At 40.9% G+C, this 19,031-nt stretch overlaps 2 protein-coding genes across 3 annotated transcripts in view; one reads left to right on the forward strand and one right to left on the reverse strand.

The window, feature by feature from the left end:
• The first annotated feature begins 9,329 nt into the window (after nucleotides 1-9,329).
• The window catches only part of FBXO15 (F-box protein 15), a 38,505-nt gene continuing 28,803 nt past the window's right edge, over nucleotides 9,330-19,031 (forward strand). The window contains exon 1 of the mRNA XM_017819484.1: nucleotides 9,330-9,421. The gene's annotated coding sequence lies outside the window, so the exon portion shown is untranslated. The remainder of the gene's footprint in view (nucleotides 9,422-19,031) is intronic.
• TIMM21 (translocase of inner mitochondrial membrane 21) overlaps nucleotides 14,578-19,031 on the reverse strand; it is a 5,965-nt gene continuing 1,511 nt past the window's right edge. Inside the window, exons 2-6 of one of the 2 annotated variants that reach the window (XM_017819488.1) lie at nucleotides 18,735-18,797; nucleotides 18,538-18,635; nucleotides 17,054-17,127; nucleotides 15,158-15,263; nucleotides 14,578-15,065 (exon numbers count right to left, since the gene is read on the reverse strand). In XM_017819488.1, the coding sequence (XP_017674977.1) occupies nucleotides 14,973-15,065; nucleotides 15,158-15,263; nucleotides 17,054-17,127; nucleotides 18,538-18,635; nucleotides 18,735-18,797 (434 nt within the window). In that variant the 3' untranslated portion in view covers nucleotides 14,578-14,972. Of the gene's footprint in view, nucleotides 15,088-15,157; nucleotides 15,264-17,053; nucleotides 17,128-18,537; nucleotides 18,636-18,734; nucleotides 18,798-19,031 lie in introns of both variants that reach the window. The other variant, XM_017819489.1, reaches the window with a different exon arrangement.

The raw sequence follows: 19,031 nt of genomic DNA on the forward strand, positions 1-19,031 counted from the left end.
CTCAAGGCATTTTCATGGCTGCCCTGTCCCACTTGCTGTGGAATAACCGCAGGTATTTTTTGTTCAGACTTGGCCCCAGAAATGGGCAAACTACCTTGACTGAAGCTTTTGGTAAAGGAGTGGAGAGGGGGAAATCAACTGATAACAGATGCTCATTGTGTAAAATTTAATTCCAAGTTGTTAAAGAACTGTAAGCAGAACTTTTTCAGCTTTTATAGCTGGTGGTATCTCTTTGTATTCATCAAACAATAATTGCTAATTCTATGCGCCTTCTGTTCTCTCTGTATGCTCTTTGTTCTGTTCAAATTTCTAACAACACAGCAATGCCATCAAATTTGAAGTGCAGCATCTGGAGACAAAGAGAATGTCGTTAACGGAATGATTTTAATGCAAATACCATGTTCGGGAGCTAATTGTGAAGTTCAATTACCTGAAAGATTGAAAACTGCTTGTCAAACAAATGTCCTCACCAGGCCAGTACTTTTGAGGTGGAAATATCTCACTGTCCACAATACTTTGACTTACTCATCTGTCATTCATGAGGGAAGATGGATTACACTGCAGAAAAGCATTAAAATTAAGTGACTTGAATCCATAACTCCTGCTCATGGGCAGACCACAGACCCTTCTCCAGGCTCCTCTTTCATAATACCCCAGGGTCCCCAGGTATTGCTGTTCTGCGGCCTCTGCCACTGCCACTGCCAGCAATGCCATGGGTGATGGGGATGAAGACAGAGAAATACTGCCAGCTCAGGGCAGCTGCCTGCTCAGCAAGGCTGTGCTTGCCAGGACTGCAGCTTTTGATGGACCACATCTGTAAGGGGCTTGCAATCCAGTACTAATACCTCTGAGGTACCTGCTGGCTCACTTACAGGGCTAATGTTTTACAAGGAGAACATTATATTCAATTCATTAAATTTATTTTGATAGGCTCTGATTTCTCCATAATTGATTGATATAAATTAATTAATATAAACATTATAACTGGAAAATGCCATAGTGCTTGAGGCCTCACCATGGCTTTTCTGACTAAGTTACCTGTCCTACGCTGTGACTGGTCTGGCTTTGACACTGAGGAATCTCAGAGGGTTTTAAAGATAACGATTGGTGTCTGCGAAGGTCTGGAAAGCCAAGGAAGTACAGACATCTCCTGTTAAATAGGAGCTAATCTGTTTACATTGGGCATGTTTGTAATTTCTGCAATGGTAAATATCATATACAGTTGAAAGAATGCTCTGATATAATAAGTTTTCCATGAAAACTCCAGGTGCAATTTTAGTAAAATTCAAATTTTAACAGAAGTGTTGACAATATGTGCCATGTGAGCACACAGTTGCATGTGTTTATGCAATTGCCTCTGTTGAGTAGCAATATCTATGGAAATATGTGCATGATCAATTAACTGGGACCAGAAAATAATATGTATTTGTTTAGCACTGTACACTATCACGACATTTTTCAAACAGTAATGCATTTGGTATTTGCCATCTCAGGGCTACACTGGAAAAGCAGCCTGAAAAACCTAAAGATGTGAACTGAAAAGGCAAGGACTAAACTGCATTAAACAGTATTATGTGGACACTCTTAGCCAGAATGTCAGTGTCCTTAATTCAGTCTGCTTTAGTTCTCCTTGGAAATTAAATAAATGAAATTAAGGCAACTTTAGTGTTTTTTAATTCTGAATGAGAATATTCAGACAAAAGTGTAAAGAAATTAAATATACACCCTAAAAGAACTTATTCACATGCATTTGCTTGGGGCTGCCTCCAGAAACCATGCTTAATTCACATGTGGAATTCAGGGAAGATTTTAAAGGCAGACACCTACAGCTCCTTTTCTCTTTTTTCCTCACCTTCTTTTCTCTCTGTGTTGCTGCCCAGAATCAGCAGATGTAAAGGTGTGTCTATTCTTCAACTCACTGCCATAACTAAAACGGGCATCATTTGCCACTGAGGTATTGATTTGGGGGAATTAAGTATATGATAGAGGGGTGGGTATCCAGCAGGGAAAACAAAATGTTTGCTTAGTATGCAATATCAATTTTTTTTTTTTCTTCCCCCAAAGAGACAAAAACGATGGGTTGTTTTACATTTGCAGTCAGACTACACTTGAGTAATTTCATAGGCAAAGAAATTAAGGAACAAAATGCCTAAGAGGTTTCCCCCATATTAAAAGTGTTTTCTACTCTGGAGAATAATTTTACAACCAGAGAAGGAAGCAAAGACTTAAGAGGGGATGCAGATTCAGTATCCAACATGGCAGTGAGCGGCTTAGCCACCAGACTGTCATAAGAAATATAGGCAGGATGGCCATGTGTCACCCACAATTTTGTCACCACATCTTACGGAGCCTCTCCTGGGACTCCCTCATACAGTGCTGATGGGATGCACCAAGCCAAGCACCAAGCATGGCTTGGTGCATCCAAAAAACCTCTTTGGTTTTTTCAGGTATTACTTGTGAGAATTTTGTAAAACAGGTCATGTCATGGGGGTTATTTGCAGCTTCTGGGTCACAAGATAAGGAGCTCAGCCTGGAAGCAGGTTTTGCAGAGGGTGACTGTAAGGTAATTTTCTGATTAAGCTTATTCTTGGATAGTTGATCCTGGACAGGCCCCATACAAGTGAGGGCATGCTGGGGAACAAACAGAAGGGAAAAAAAGGAAGAATTAATTAAAAAAGTCTACATGCTTCACTTGACTTTCCTTTGAGGTGTGGGTTACTCTGATGCTAATGCAGGTCAATTACCCATACATCTGTCACCTTTACTATTTTTCTTACAAATTCCTTGGATTATGGAAGAATATATTTATTTTTATGACTATGAGGGTACCGGCTACCATTGCCAATTCTGTTTGTTTCTCAGCAAGGAGCTGAAACTCTTAAGATGAAGTGCAGAAACTAGCTTGAAATTTGTTGCCTATGAATGTTGAGTAAAAGTACTATGCTCATGTCAGGCATTCACAAGGTCCTTTTAAGATACTAAAATTTACTATATTCAGCATAAAATACAGTTTACATTAGAAACTTCAGTTTTCATGACTTGGAAACACAAGCAATGGGTCCTGAAACTGTGACAGCACAGATCCACAGCTATAGAACTGTAACTGAAGTGCTCCAGGGAGCACTAGTCTGTGGGATAGTTTCTGAAAACTGATGAGAGGGAAAAATTACTGAGGATAGAGAATGCTATCTTTTCATTAAAAATGTCTAGTAATTAAAACAGATAGGGAAATAATCACCTTTCTTTGCAGTTTCCTTTTTGTTTGAAGGCTTTCAAGCCAAACGTTCTGGCAGTGCAAAGCTGCCATTCTTTGTTGTCTAGGAAGGTGGTGCTAAACTACAAACTATGGCAAAAGCTTTGGGAGTGTGCATTCGCTGCAGCTAAAGGACTTGCTGATGGTTGTTACCTTTTCTTAAAATCCACAAAGACTTTAGAAAGAATGCTGTAGGCAGTAAAAAAAGGTAATTAATAGGTTTAGGATAATATTATTTATCATCTCCTGATAAAGTTCCCAGTTCAGTGTTAGGAAAGCTCAATCCTTTCTGTATCATCTCTTACTTCTGTTACGTGAGGAGAATCAAGATCTGCTCTACATTTCGTGGCTTTTAGCCACACAGCCCACTATATTGTGATGTGTGTTCACACGGTGCTATGGCTGCTGTTTGCATCATAAAAAGCAGCATCCAGCTCAGAGAAATGTATTTTATTGTTTGTATGCATAAATATTTCATACTGTCCTCAGGGGACGGGTTTTGTTCTGCTATGCATAAAACTCTTTGGTTTGTTGTTTTTTAATCTGAGCTTAAAAGTGAGCTACTGCTTCTTTGCACATTCTTTTTCAAGTCTGAAGAGCTTTTCACTAAAACCAGAAATTAATTGCAGGCATGTGGGATATCTAGGAATACCAGCCTTGGGCTACTGAATACTTTGACCCTTCTTTATCAGCGCTAATATTATGAGTTTCCTATGAAACTTTCTGTATAATTGTGGATTTGAGGAATGGCCTGAGAGAAAGGTTAATTATGTTTGTTTCTTTAATGTCGTGACATATTATGTAATAATTTCTTTACTCATCACTTTAATAGACAGAAGTGATAAAATCTTCTTCCTGGAAAAATGCTTTTGAGTACTGATTTGAAATGCATTTAGGAAATGTGCCCAAGGGTTTCTGAAAATCCAACCCTCTGGATTCCACAAACTTTTTTGTTCTGAGGGCTCCTGCCTACCTGCCAAGGCTGTCTGCAGCTTCAGTTCCTTATCTGATTCTCACAACATTCATTTGGGATAGGTGATTATGACAGTAAAGAGAAAGACAAAAATACTCGCTCCAGGTCCAGAGAAGAGAAGGGTGATAGAATTTATCACAGAATCAGTATTTCCTGAGTCCCAGCCCTGTGCTCGTTACCCATTTGTGTGATGAAGAAAATATCTGAACCATTACTAAAATGCCCTTATTTCTACTAAGTATTATTTCAGTGTGAAAGTATGCTTTTCATGTAACCCCGTACGATGTGGCAGTGATGTACAGGCAGTTCCAAAAATACCCATGTTATTTCTTGTCTTTAAAATCCTAGTGAGATCTGCACGGAGTTGCTGCAGAAAGCATGGCCTGAGGAACATGTGTGGTATGCAGAGGTCTAAAAGACCTGCCTGCAGCTGGCCTCCAGCAAACAGCCTCTTATTCCCAGGGAAGAGATGAATGACCCTTGATTTGGAGACAGGAACCTTCCCTGGGACTCTAAGACTGAGTAGAATGTATTTTTAGAAAGCCATCAGATGTCAGCATTTGAAAGGTGGAGACTCCTGTGAGTACTACACAAGCAGGCACAGCAGCAAAACCCTTTATAGGTCATCACAATGACCTCAACATGGATATCTATGTGCTGGTTGCTTCTGAACTCTATCACAAGTTACAGCAATGTAACCACATCCGATTGGGTACACAGCAAAAGAATTTAATGCTCTCACACAGCAAGATTGCTCACTGGTTATAGCACTACCTGCCAATGTTCATAGAAGTGTGCTAAATCTAAAAGCATTGACTTCAGTCCATGGAATACATACTAATTTTCTTGACATTATGACGGCTTCATTTTTTAGAGTATTAGTTTTAATTTGATTTTGTGTGTGTATGTGTTGATATTTATGTTGTGGTGGATAATTATTTTGGAGATGTTGTGTAGGAACACTTTGCTTAGGAAGCATGGAGCCAGTCCTTCAGGAAGAGTGAGTCACTCTTTCACATCCCTCCTATGGGTGGTACAGCGTGATGGCCAGCCCATGGGTAAATGGGGCTGACTGTAACATCGGCAGTTGGTTTAGAATTAATGCTTTCAACATGAAAAATGCATGTTTTTACAAAACCACAAACCCCATATTCATATACTTCCACTTTCAATTCCATCCCAAAGGCTGACAGCCACCAGCGAATGCACCACTATTTTTCTGGCCTTTACCATTGCAATGCAGGATGGAGCAATGGATTATCAAGAAGAAACTTCCACTATGATTCACTCAATACAGAAGAGATTAGAGTTGACTGGCTCTAATCTTAGCACAAGTCACATCCTTTTGCTTATCTGATTTCTTTTTAATTCACTTTGAAATATTTGCCACTGAGAGATGTCTGAAGCTTTTGTATATGTCAGTCATTGAAGGTTTGGATGGGGTGCTGGATATCAGTCAAAAAGGTGTCAAATGGACCCACCAACCAGAATTCAACACTTGTTAGTTCCACACGGCTTATGCGTATCACAGAGATTTCAGGAACATCACTGGAGACCAGCTCTGCAACATGACTTGGTCAGTAATGATAGGTGTCTGCTTTTGAATGGCCCCAGAAGCTGGTTTATTTTGATGTCATGTGAAAAGTTTTCAAGGTGATGTACATCACCATCATCATGGCTAGGCTTCGCGAATGAAGATTTGGGGAGGGCTCTACCCACGTTTGTTACAAGCGCGTTGGTGGCTAAAAAGGCCAATACGAGACAGGCACATCTGGTTGCAAAAGGCACAGCAGAAAGCCTCCTTAGGTGGTATATCCTGCATTGTCTTTTCTCCTCAAGAGTGATCCTGCGTGCCTTCTCAAAAGCATCAGCAGCGTTAAAAATAGTGTGTCTCCAGACCTCCCGGTTGGAGGCCAGAGTAGACCAGTGATGTTGATCAATATGGCCAAGGCTGAGATGTTGTTTCAGGGAGTCCTTGTATCTTCTCTTCGGGGCTCCTCTCATGTGGCAGCCGGTGGTAAGTTCGCCATAAAGCAGGACCTTAAGGAGGCGGTGGTCCTTCATCCTGGAGACGTGCCCTGCCCAACGCAGCTGTGTTCTCAGCAACATGGCCTCAATACTTGTGACTGCTGCTTGTTCTAGAACGGATGTATTGGTCACATAATCTGACCAGTGGATGTTTAAGATTGAACGGAGGCAGCGCTGATGGAAGCGTTCGAGGAGTCGCAGGTGGTGGCGGTAGATGACCCATGATTCAGATCCATGTANTTGGAGGCCAGAGTAGACCAGTGATGTTGATCAATATGGCCAAGGCTGAGATGTTGTTTCAGGGAGTCCTTGTATCTTCTCTTCGGGGCTCCTCTTGTGCGGCAGCCGGTGGCAAGTTCACCATAGAGCAGGATCTTAGGGAGGCGGTGGTCCTTCATCCTTGAGACGTGCCTTGCCCAACGCAGCTGTGTTCTCAGCCACATGGCCTCAATACTTGTGACTGCTGCTTGTTCTAGAACAGATGTGTTGGTCACATAATCTGACCAGTGGATGTTTAAGATTGAACGGAGGCAGCGCTGATGGAAGCGTTCAAGGAGTCGCAGGTGGTGGCGGTAGATGACCCATGATTCAGATCCATGTAAGAGAGCAGACAGCACCATGGCTCTGTAAACATTGTAAACACAGTTTACTGAAGTACGTAGATAGGTGTAATAATGTATACATAATATACAACATATATGCTCTACTTTATATATTTACAGTGTTCTTATGCATAGGCATATATATGTATAAGGGCAATGAAGCTGGTGAAAGGCCTAAAAAAGATAAGGGGTTGTGGGAGTTTAACTTTTATTCTGCAAAATTAAATATGGGTAAAGAAGAAACATGCAGACATGGAAGTTAGACCTAATATTTTGAAGGAAAAGAGAAATATATGCGGATTCTAGTGGCACTCCTCCCCCAAAAGATGTTAAGAGACATTCAGGGAAAACAGGTGTGAAGAATACAAAAAATCAGCACAGCGGGACATTTTTCACATATGTTTTCAGGTAAAAATCGTTGTGGCTTACTACAAGGCTTTTATGCTCAAGGCAATTGATAGAAATCTGCTGTTTTAAATATTGAGATGTCTCAGCTATTTTTCTCCACCATTATCCTTAGCAGTATCAGACCCCTGAATATGGTAGCTTTGCAGCCAGCCAGAGGAGGAGAGACCATCTAGAGCTCGCCAGGTATCACACTAAAAGCAACTGGTGGCATTCTGCAAATCTGCACTCCAACACTGGGATTTGACTTCATGTTATTAAAACACAGGATAATGCATGGCCCCAGACAGAGTACAATACAGCAATTCACTTCCAGCTCCTCTACGAAGGTTGTAGTAATGAAGCAAATCACATCTCAGGGAATATAGCCATGATTTAGTATGCATATATCTGTAATAAAATGTTGTTATGGCTGAGATTGTTATGTTTTTAATGGAAAAAAGAATTAGGATTGAAATTGAAAAACAACCCTGTTCCTATAAAGAGTGAAAACAAGCTTAGATAAAAGGTTAATAGAGTTAATTGTGGGAAGTCCTACAAGGCGGCAACTCATGCTAGAGAACGCAATTGTGATTCTGATAAAGGGGAATTGTAATTAAATAGAGGTTGGATAAACACGATTATCCTGGAAAGGTTTCCCAGGACAGTACCGGGAGGTTTTAAGATGCGGAGGCAGAAGCCTGCACATGATCTGAAGTAGAGACATCAGTGCTGCCACCCCCAGTGGGTGCTCCACCACTGTGGCACACCACCCATGCTGCTGCACTGGGCAACAACGGCAGCCAGAGGCAAGAATTTGAGTTAATTTTGAAGTTTATTCCACCTGTGACTGTAAACGCCAAGTGATCTCCGTCTTCATCTCAAACCCAAAGATTTCTCTTTCCTGCTGTTCCCCATTTCCACCCACATCCTCCTGAGGGGGGAGCAGCTCTGGGTGCTGGTCAAGGCTAACCTGCCACAGGGTGGCTCTGGGTGCATCCCTCCCTCAGGCACAGGGAAAAGGGGGTGTGTGTTCTCCTCACACTGCCGCCTCAGGCACAAGCCTGTACCAAAGTACATAAAGCAAACTTTTATGTAGATTGGTAAATGTTTGTAGTTGCCATATATGGCATATAAAACTGACATTTTCTATTAGTTTAAATTACCCAATACTTTCTTTGAGGTGTACTGCGTCATGTCCTTTATGCAGACAATTATAAGTTAACTTACTATGCTTTTTCCATACCTGACATTATTTTTTACATGGATATTAAAATGAAATGCAGTAGTTTGATACTGAACACTAAGAGGCTTTCCACACTGAACTGTTTTACTGAAACAGGTATATGTGCTTAATATTTTTCTTTGCTGAGTTAAAAACGTTCCACAATAATGTATAGGAGATGAAGGGAATCATATATTCCTCCTAGGACAACCATAAGACTTCCAAAAAAGCTTTTTTTCTTTTTTCTTTTGTTTCCTCTTAATTGCAAAATATTTTTGCCACATTTTCAAGTGTAGCAAAAACATTTACTAAATATCATTAAGAAAATACACTCAATTTGAATACAGGATGGTATTAATTCACATTTTTCTATAATTCCTTTAGATTACTTTACATAACACATCATAGAATCATAGAATCATAGAATCAGCCGGGTTGGAAGGGACCTCTGAGATCATCAAATGCAACACTTGATCCACTACCACCGTGGTTACTAGACCATGGCACTAAGTGCCACATCCAGTTACCACGGCCCACGGGGAAAAGGGAATGGGGACGCGGCACTGCAATCAGGTTCGGGACACAATTGAGGTAAGGGAAGCAATGCCAACTGTATTAGAACAAGCAGGGACTTATATAGGGTTGGAACAGGGGATGGACTCAGGATAGGGGAGGAGTAAAGGACTGACAACTCAGGGACTCTTGGGATAGGGCAACAGGATAGAGATGGGCGGAGTCTGGGTGTCTCTAGGAGAATGGGCCAATAGGAGCTACCTCNAGTCTGGGTGTCTCTAGGAGAATGGGCCAATAGGAGCTACCTCTGCACTGCACCAAACAGTAACCAATCACAGGCAGAGGAGCGGGAAAACAGGGGAGAGCAACAAGTTTCGGCAGGAAAACTGTGAGGGGAGAAGAAGACAATATGGAGGACACAAATTTTCAAATAGCAAACTGGGGTACAGAGAACTTCACAACCATATAACAATAAACTGGGGTGTAACAGGGGTAAAACAGGGGGGAAACAGTCAGTCCAGTGATTGTCATGTTCAGTATGTGAATGTCCTTTTGATGCATAAGCGTCCATTCAGGCATGAAAGTGTCTTTTCAGGGATCATAGATTTTCTGCCATGCTTGATATTTCTGCCAGTCACTCTCTTCTACTCCAACATCCAGTCTCAAATTCTCTTCCACCTCCTGTGATGGAAAATCCACCACCTCCCTGGGCAGCCCATTCCAATGTCTGACCACCCTCTCTGTAAAGAATTTCTTTCTTATATCTGACCTAAACCTCCCCTGGCACAGCTTAAGACCACGTCCTCTTGTCTTATTGATAGTTGCCTGGGAGAAGAGACCAACCCCCACCCGGCTACAACCTCCTTTCAGGGAGTTGTAGAGAGTGATGAGGTCGCCCCTGAGCCTCCTCTTCTCCAGGCTGAACAACCCCAGCTCCCTCAGCCTCTCCTCATAGGACTTGTGCTCGAGTCCCTTCACCAGCCTTGTTGCTCTTCTCTGGACTTGCTCCAGGACCTCAATATCCTTCCTGAACTAAGGGGCCCAGAGCTGGACACAGTACTCCCGGAGTGGCCTCACCAGCACTGAGTACAGGGGAAGAATCACTTCCCTGGTTCTACTGGCCACACTGGTCCTGATGCAGGCCAGGATGCCATTGGCCTTCTTGGCCACCTGGGCACACTGCTGGCTCATGTTCAGCTTCCTGTCAATCCAGACTCCCAGGTCCCTTTCTGCCTGGTTGCTCTCCAGTCACTCTGTGCCCAGCCTGTAGCGCTGCATGGGGTTGTTGTGGCCAAAGTGCAGGACCCGGCACTTGGCCTTGTTGAACCTCATCCCACTGGAATCACCCCAACTCTCCAGCCTGTTCAGGTCCCTCTGCAGAGCCCTCCTGCCTTCCAGCTGATCAACACTCCCCCCCAACTTAGTGTCATCTGCAAATTTGCTGATGGTACACTCAATCCACTCACCTAAATCATTGATAAAGATATTAAACAGAACTGGGCCCAGCACTGATCCCTGGGGGACACCACTGGTGACCAGCTGCCAACTGGATGCAGCACCGTTCACCACCACTCTCTGGGCCCGGCCCTCCAGCCAGTTCCTAACCCAGCACAGAGTGCCCCTGTCCAAGCCATGGGCTGCCAGCTTTTTCAGGAGAATGCTGTGGGAGATGGTGTCAAAGGCTTTGCTGACGTCCAGGTGGACACATCCACAGCCTTCCCCTCATCCACCAGGTGGGTCACCTGATCATAAAAGGAGATCTGGTTGGTCAGACAGGACCTGCCCTTCCTAAACCTGTGCTGGCTGGGTCTTATCCCTAGTCCATCCTGTAGGTGCTGTGTGATTGCACTGAGGATGATCTGCTCCATACAGAATAAAACCCCCTGAAAGCTTCGTAAGAACAACTATCAAATACTTATGCTGTTCAATTATTTATAGTACAGTTTCAAATCACTGTATATCATAGTGATATCCATTCCCAGCTGCCTAAGGAGAATTTCTACTAGTATTCTATTATTCTGCATTCTGAGCAAGTGAACATCTCTCTAGGGACTAAGCTTTTTTTTTTTTCCCTGAAAGAGGAGGAAGATCTTTTTGTTTTCAAATTCTTGTTTTTCTAGTGCCAACTGTATTTCGATCTCCAAGCAGATTTCACAACCCAATATAGAGAGGCCAGTTATGAGCCCTTACTGTCATTTCTAAGGTTGCTCCTTCAAACTTTTTTCCCTTTATACTTTTTCCCCAATCTCTGTGCTTGCCTTATGTATTTCCATCAGCTTACAGGCCACAATGAATCCTAAAAGTGGGCTTTGACTCAATATGTGTCTTCAATGTTTTTTAGACGTAACCTGTAACAGGTTAGGTTGCTGGTAATTTACGCATTGGAACAATCCCATGAGTATTAGAATGGATAGCACCCCTTGTGACAGTGAATGAGACTGAGTAAACGGAAATGAATGTGAAAACCCCCAGCATACCTTCTCTGGCTTTTTATTTCTGCAGTTGGCATGCGATACAATAATTGTCTTACTCACATTCCTGTCTTCTCTGCTTGTTAAGTGAGTTTTTTTCAAGTTTCTTGTTATCAGACATGCATTTATTTGCAACCATTTCCAAGATCATGACTCTACTGCCTAAATCAATCGTTTAACTTGAATCCCATGATGGAAATATTTAGGTATCCAGATCATTTTTAAACTCAGTCATGCACAACACCACTTTTCCTTCCCAGTCTAAGATTACGTTTTCTTTGCAAGATCTTCTGTTTACTGAAGCTTAGTGAAAGAGTAATAATTTTTGATATTTTAAAGTTTTCATTAAAGTAATTTCCTGAAGGGATATTTCTTTTTGTCACTATACAGCAGGTATACACAGGACCTAGACTCAAACAGAGTTCACAAAAATAACATAGTAATATTATTATTCCCACTAACCAGCTCTCAGGATGTTGGCTGCCTACACTATATACACAAGTTTTGTCATCCACAAAAATGAGTGCAGAGACAGGAAAGTTAAGACCAAATTGTACATATGCCTGAAATACATTTTGAGTAGTCTGCCACAAGAGTTTCTGGAAAAACAACATTTCACTGGTGAGTGACATATTTTCATTTCCTAAAGGAGAAGGGGGTTTAGAGCATATACAATTTTATTAATTCTGCAACTATCAAAACTGAACTCTGGAAAATGTGTTTAATTTCCATGAAAATGTCATTGTTTTGGCTCTGACTCACTGGCAATGATTTTTTTTCCCCCACCACTTTAGTAACAAGAACATGACACTTCTACATCAGAAATAACTGGCATACACTGTAATTCTGTGTTTTCCCTGAGAAAAAGAAGAAAGACCTTTAAAAAGGAAACACTGAAATGGTTACTGCTTGTGTTTACTGACAAGTGAAGGTGAACCTTCCAGTTACTTTGCTGTCTCCCATTCCATCATCCAGTGAGAGGATGGAACACTGACCTGCTTACCATACAGAAGGATCTCTGCATGGCTTACTGGTAGCACAGCAATCCACTGAAGCAGGGGCAGCTTTATAAGGAGCAATTGAGGCTGTTTTGAGAATTAGGACAGGGGTGTTCTCAAACATGATGTTTAAACTCAGTGAATGCAGCTGTTCCCCTCCAGGGGAAACTACCAGGTAAACTGGTACTGCAGAAGAGATCAATGTTCTGTATTCCAGATGTCTTGCTGGACTCATCTTACCTAATTTTGATTATGGTGTTTCCATATATTTGCTTGCATGAAACAGGATTTAAGGAAATTTTTTAAGCCAGCCTGGTCCATAGGGACCAAAAGAACTCAGCCTCAGAAGGAATAAGGAAAGAAGTAACTAGTTCCCACAAGACTTGTTAGCAAAAACTGTTTAACTTCTTTTTCTGCAGCCAAACTACGTGTGTATAAAACTTTAATATTCTTGAAAATCTCGTGGGGCTTAAATAATCTTGCTGGTGATAGGTATCTAGCTAGGAGGAGAATGATAAATGAAGCTATGAAGTTCTTTTTTTCCTTCACTGATGTTCCTAGAAAAAGGATTAGCAAAAGCTTTCTGTCACTGAGATAGGAAAGCATTTAAGCCTTGTATTTGTCATTTGTTCAAATTAAGAACACTAATATATCTAAGCTTGGGTAAAGGTGGATTTCTTCTGCTACTTTTGTCTTCATTTTATCAAGTATATTGTCAGCTTTTTCATAATGCAGGAGAAGTCATGTCCTTTAGAGTCATGTCCTCCATCCAAGAAATAAGAAGAAAAGCATCCTGGTATATCTGCTTAGCTAGCCAGGTGATGCAGGCAGTAAAAGAAAATCACGAGCAGCACCTTATGGACGAAGAACATTCCCTGATAAGTAACACTTCTAGACATAGACAAGGTGGGAAAGAGAGAAGTTTAAATGGAATGTTGTGTTTTTCAAAACATTTTGAAGGTAACAGTATTTAGAGCTTGATAGTTTTCTTAAAGAGACACCAGTGAATATATTAACTACCATTTAGCTTCATGAACATTTTATATGTGTATGCCCCTATCTCTTACTGTTGCATTTTGGTGTCAGGGCTTGAAAATAAAGTATGGTGAAGTACACTACTTCCTGAACACATTAGTTACTCTATAGAAAAGGCAGCTTTATAGCAAATACCAAATGTTCTCCTGAAATTACAAGAGAACACTTTTAGAAATAGAAGTGTTTTCCATAAATGTGGCTTATTGCCAACAGGAGAGTAATGAGCACTGCATGGTAAAAAGACCATCTATATTATACAATTCATCCAGGGGCACAGCCCGTGTCACCAATTATAAGTATCTGAATATCAGAAGTTAATTATAGATACTGGGGTCTTTCTCCTTTTTTCTGTGGGGGTGACGATCTTGAGGGAGGTGGCCAAGAGAAAAAGCGACTGTCAAGTACTACAGTTCCCCTTGTCTATGACTGACTTTTAGACAACCATGACAAGGTTTGTAATGCAACTTCAGCAAAGAGGGACGACTGAAAGCACCCTGAAAGGGCTCTGCACCCCCTTCCCATGAGGGGGTGGACTGACTGACTTGCTATATTCACTGAATCACAGAATCATTAGATTGGAAAATATGCCCAAGATCACTGATCACACCTTTGATCCAACACCACTGTGTCAACTAAACCACAGCACTAAGCGCCACATCCAGTTATTTCCTGAACACTTCCAGGGACAGTGGCTCCACCACCTCCCTGGGCAGTCCATTTCAACACCTGACCACCCTTTCAGTGAAGAAATTTTTCCTGATGTCCAACCCAAACCTCCTCTGGCACAGCTTGAGGCCATCTCCTCTTGTCCTGTCACTACTTGCCTGGGAGAAGAGGCTGACCCTCACCTTGCTACAACCACGTATGTATGGCAAACACTGGAAGGAGCAGATGGTGCTGATGTTCTGTGTGGTGTTAATTTATTTAGAAGATATGAATACTAAAGTCTTTATCTTCAGCTGTTTGTCATGGCTGTGTGCCTCCACTCCTCCTACCCTTACATGCTTTTGGGCTAGATCCGTTTTGCATCACTAACATTCTTATTTTACCTTCTGACCTACAAAGGCATCCAGAATGAAAACAGTAGACTTTGTCTACAGTTAAAATACCACTTTCTTTATTGCAGTGGTAGTGGGAAATCCAAGCAAAGGAAGACAAAAAACTTCCCATCCAAACCTAAAAACTTGGAAGACTCAGTATTTGGGTGTGCAGAAGTATTATCCAGCATCAATTTATTATGAGCCATTGCTTTGCTATGCCAAGACTATCAGCCATAAATGATAGCTCTACTATATTTCATTGTTTTCACTTTAAATCCTGTATCTGTTATTACCAAAAGTCCCTAATGGATGCCCTGAGAGGCTACTTCCTGTAACACAACCCCAAAGCTGGGAGACACAATCAAGAACACCAAACAATTCACGTTGTAGACTGGCTACCCCAGTATTATCCAGCACTCAATGAGACAAGGCAGCAACTTTGATCGTTGGCTATCTGTTGTCTTCTATGACAATGGTTCTTCTCGGATAGGTGTCAACGTCCACAATTATGTAGCGGACCTCAAATCTTCCTGTTTCAGGATTCTGTAAGGAAAACAATTTCAGGCTGTTTTTTTCTCTTTGGCAGTTTAAGTTCAAGATTAAGCTTGCCAGCTATATTTAGCAATTGTACATACCTCTTTGACTTCCACATGGACTGTTCCCTGTTTCCCTGATTCAGTGCCCTCAATATAGAACTTCAAACGCATATGTTTCAATCCGTCCTTTATGTATTCAATGTGACTAAAAACAGCAAAACAAAACAAAAACCCAACCACCCAGCAAGGATACATATTATATGCCAGTTAAGACTTCAAATTTAAACTTACTTAGAGGGGTTGCTTACTCATTTTGTAAGAAAGTGTATTCCGATGGAGTCCTTATGCTACCATGGATTCCTTCTCTACTGCTCTTCCCAAGCTTTACTGTGAGTGCCTAAGGACTAGTGGAGTTAGAAGAGCTAATTAGCTGTTAAGGATTAAGAGACAGAATGCTTAAATGTTCTCACCCCAATCCTCCCCTAAAAACTCAAAAGCAATCCAGTAGCTGAAGACTCTGGAATTTCCTTGTATTTCTTCTAAAGAACCCTGGGATTCAGAGCCACCCCCTAGAAAAGGATGCCCACATCACAAAGACTACCAAGATTTTTTTTAGGCACTTAAACTAAGTTAACAAGCCAAAAGACACAAAGCATGCTTTGTCAACTTAAGTATTGGGCTGATTAAATCACATCAAAACAGTTAATTACGTGCTTTACTTAGTTTGGCAACAATTTTATTCTGTTGAAGTTGTATAACTGGCATTGATATCAGATCCACAACCCAAATGCTGATATTTAGACTGGAGTTGGTTTATGTGCATGTATTAGATAAATAGAAGGGTCCCATTCCTTTCAAAGTGACCATTTTCAGAAACTAATGGTCAAATGAGAGTTCCGGTGCGAATTTACGTTTCCTACTGAAATTACTAACTGCTGCATTCTACCAAGCTCTTATTTCCATCAGTCATACCCAGGTACACACTGTGAATTCAGTTTAAGGCGACATGATGGGTTAGAGAGAACAAAGATGCATGAAGAGCCTAACTGTGGCAGATTCACATTTAAGGTGTTCATACACAAAAAAACCCCCCTGTACATTTTTGAGACATTGAAGGTCATCCTTATACTGCTGGTGCAAACTCTACAATCTTACGCAGTTCTCAGCTCAAAAATTTATTTAAAATACTAGACATTCAAAATGATGGTAATGAAAAAACAGGAAAGCTGATTCATAATACATTTACTTATCTACATAGTTCATTTTACAGAGTGGTGTTTAAAAATGTCTGTGCATATTCATTTCATTTAGCAGCTCTGCTTTAAACACTTTTTCACAGAGGCTGATGAAGAGATAAAACTTCAACTAGTAAAAGTCAAAAAACCCCCAACCTCAATTTCATGGTTCAAGTTGTGTATTGGGGGTTATGTGTCTCATCCTATATGAAACCTCATTGAACATATTCCAGTCAAAGAACCCAATAAAGGCAAAGCACAGAGGATTTATGTTTTGTAAGAAATAGTTCTGTTGTTTTTCTCAAAAAGAGAGTAATAAATAAACACACTGATGAAAGCTTTAGGTAAGAGATGTTCTGTTAAATACACAATAGAGATGTGGCCTCAAGAAAAAAAAAGCAATATAAGGAATGGGCAGCCAGCTCAGAACAGTTTCAGACTGTAAACTTCAGTCAGATTCCTGTTCTCCACACGCATGTCTAGGCCTCTTTACTACTCTCTTCAGACTCCTCCTGGTTTTTGGAGAGACCAGCTCTACGTTTGCCATGGTGACCATTGCTTGTTTTGAGGCACTCAGAATTGGCATTTTATTGTACTTACTGGTATATGCCACACAAGAGGTACTGCAAAAAACTTGTATGGTCACTCAGAAGTGACAGGGTATGTCACATACAGTTCTTCAATCTAGATCCAATTTGTGACCCAAAATGTCTTTACTGTGCAAAAACTACTGTCTGTATGGGCAAACACCAAAGGGTACCTGACATGCTGTCGTCTTCCTCTTCTTGTTGCCTCCCCATAACCTTTAATAGAGTCACCAAAAGCACCAATTATCTACAAAAGAAGAGACTAGAACTGTCAGAAGGTATCACATACAAACAGATATTCCGGTATCAGCTCACACCCCTGCTAGAAAGGCATTTTCTTTTAACAAAATGCTCTTTCTGAGTCTAGAAGAGTTTATGAAAGAAAACAGTGTTAAGGAAAATTCCTTGGCATTCCACTCCTTTACAGTCAAATATCAAACATTTAAAATAAATCCTACTAATATCTTCCATTTCACAGAATATTCTGAGTTGAAAGTGACCCATGAGGACCATTGAGTCCAATTCTTAAGTGAATGGCCCATTATGGCTATCAAATCTATGACCTTGGTGTTATCAGCACCACGCACTAAGCAACTGAGCTAATCTTTTACTGTCCTCTGAGATGATGATGTGTAACCGACATTTTGTGTAAAAAGGAAAAAAAAAGCATGAAATATTTGTTCATGTCTCCTCCAAGAGAATATTTCAAAGTTTAAAATGCAAATGCATTCCTCTTTGCATTATCTAAAAAACACTACTGTTGAAGAAATTCAGGGTTATTTTCAAATCTATAGCGCCAGAGCAGATTAACCTAGTTTTAAACTTACTTTAAAGTTGGTTAGAAAGGGAGGGTAGGTTTTACTGTGCAAGTACCGGCGAGAAGTTTTAATTCTACAAACTTGTTCCAAAACAGTCATAATTTTTTTTCTAGTGACAACTTGTCACTTCATTTCTAGGTTATCCTCAGTGGCATCTGAAGCAACCTTGTTTGAAAGCTATTGCATGCATTTCTGGTTTTGCCTGAAGTAGTGGTTTTTAGAATCTAGTTTTAGATTGATTTTTTTTTTACACCTAGCTATGATGACCGTGTGATCCCATGACTGTTCTGCATCTCTTTTCCTGTTAGCCACGGGAAGACTAACCGGAGGAAGTTTACATTTCTGGGTATCTATCTTTTCAGTGTTTCACAGAATGACAGAACCGTAGTGAAGTGTCACAACAGAATAACTGTGCTGAGAAAAGACAGCAGGCTAGATTTACAGAACTTAAGAGGGACCAGTTCTGGGCCTGCAGAACTCCTTAAGTACTACATGTAGCAGGTACTCAGGTACGTCTGTAAGACTTTCTACATGTAGGCACAAGCACGTGCTCTGAAGGGCAGACTGTATTTGCATCAGTTCTTGTGCTGTGGCACACTCACTTGGCTTCCAGCAGCCTAATTCACGCAGGCTCGATGCTTGCATTGACCTGTCCTAACACAGGCTCCAGTTTGAAGCTGACCCACCTCTGGCCAGCTAAAAGCACCAGAAGATCTTCTAAGCACCACATGGCTTTTCCCATAGCTTGGCTTGTGAGATTCCTTGCAAAAACTTTTGACTTGAAAAGAGACAGTAACTACTGTGAAACATAAACTTATGACTAAAGTCCAAAAACCAACCTGAGGATGAGATCTGCATTTCTCCAAGGCATCTCCATAGATCTTATTTGGACTAGAAGAAGAGAATAGCTCTTTAAAAATCACGTAGAACAAACCACCTGTAACAGAAATAACAGTGAATGGAATGAAAACTTACCAAACCTGATGGAATTTATAAAAAGTGTCTTCTGATAAAGAATGTAATCATAAAAAATAACCTGTAACACCAATTCCAACAAGCACCACAATAAAATAGGTAAAGTCTCTTCCAGCTTCTTTCACTGAAATAAGACAGAAAACAACACAGAAGTTACAACCTCGGATAATAAAACTTGCATAGCTTTCTTATGTAAATGCTCTTCTATTAGTCTGCAGCTGAAATAACATTTTGGCAGGAGAAAAAATTCCAGTAACAGTTTCCATAATGTCTCATCACTATAAGCAAGAGACCATGGAACATTTCTTATATTGTACAGGACATGTTTATATCTCTGTGTTAAGCCTTATTATTTTCT

The sequence above is a fragment of the Lepidothrix coronata genome, unplaced genomic scaffold (genome assembly GCF_001604755.1).
Source record: "Lepidothrix coronata isolate B3197 unplaced genomic scaffold, Lepidothrix_coronata-1.0 Scaffold75, whole genome shotgun sequence".
Classification (NCBI taxonomy): Eukaryota; Metazoa; Chordata; class Aves; order Passeriformes; family Pipridae; genus Lepidothrix; species Lepidothrix coronata.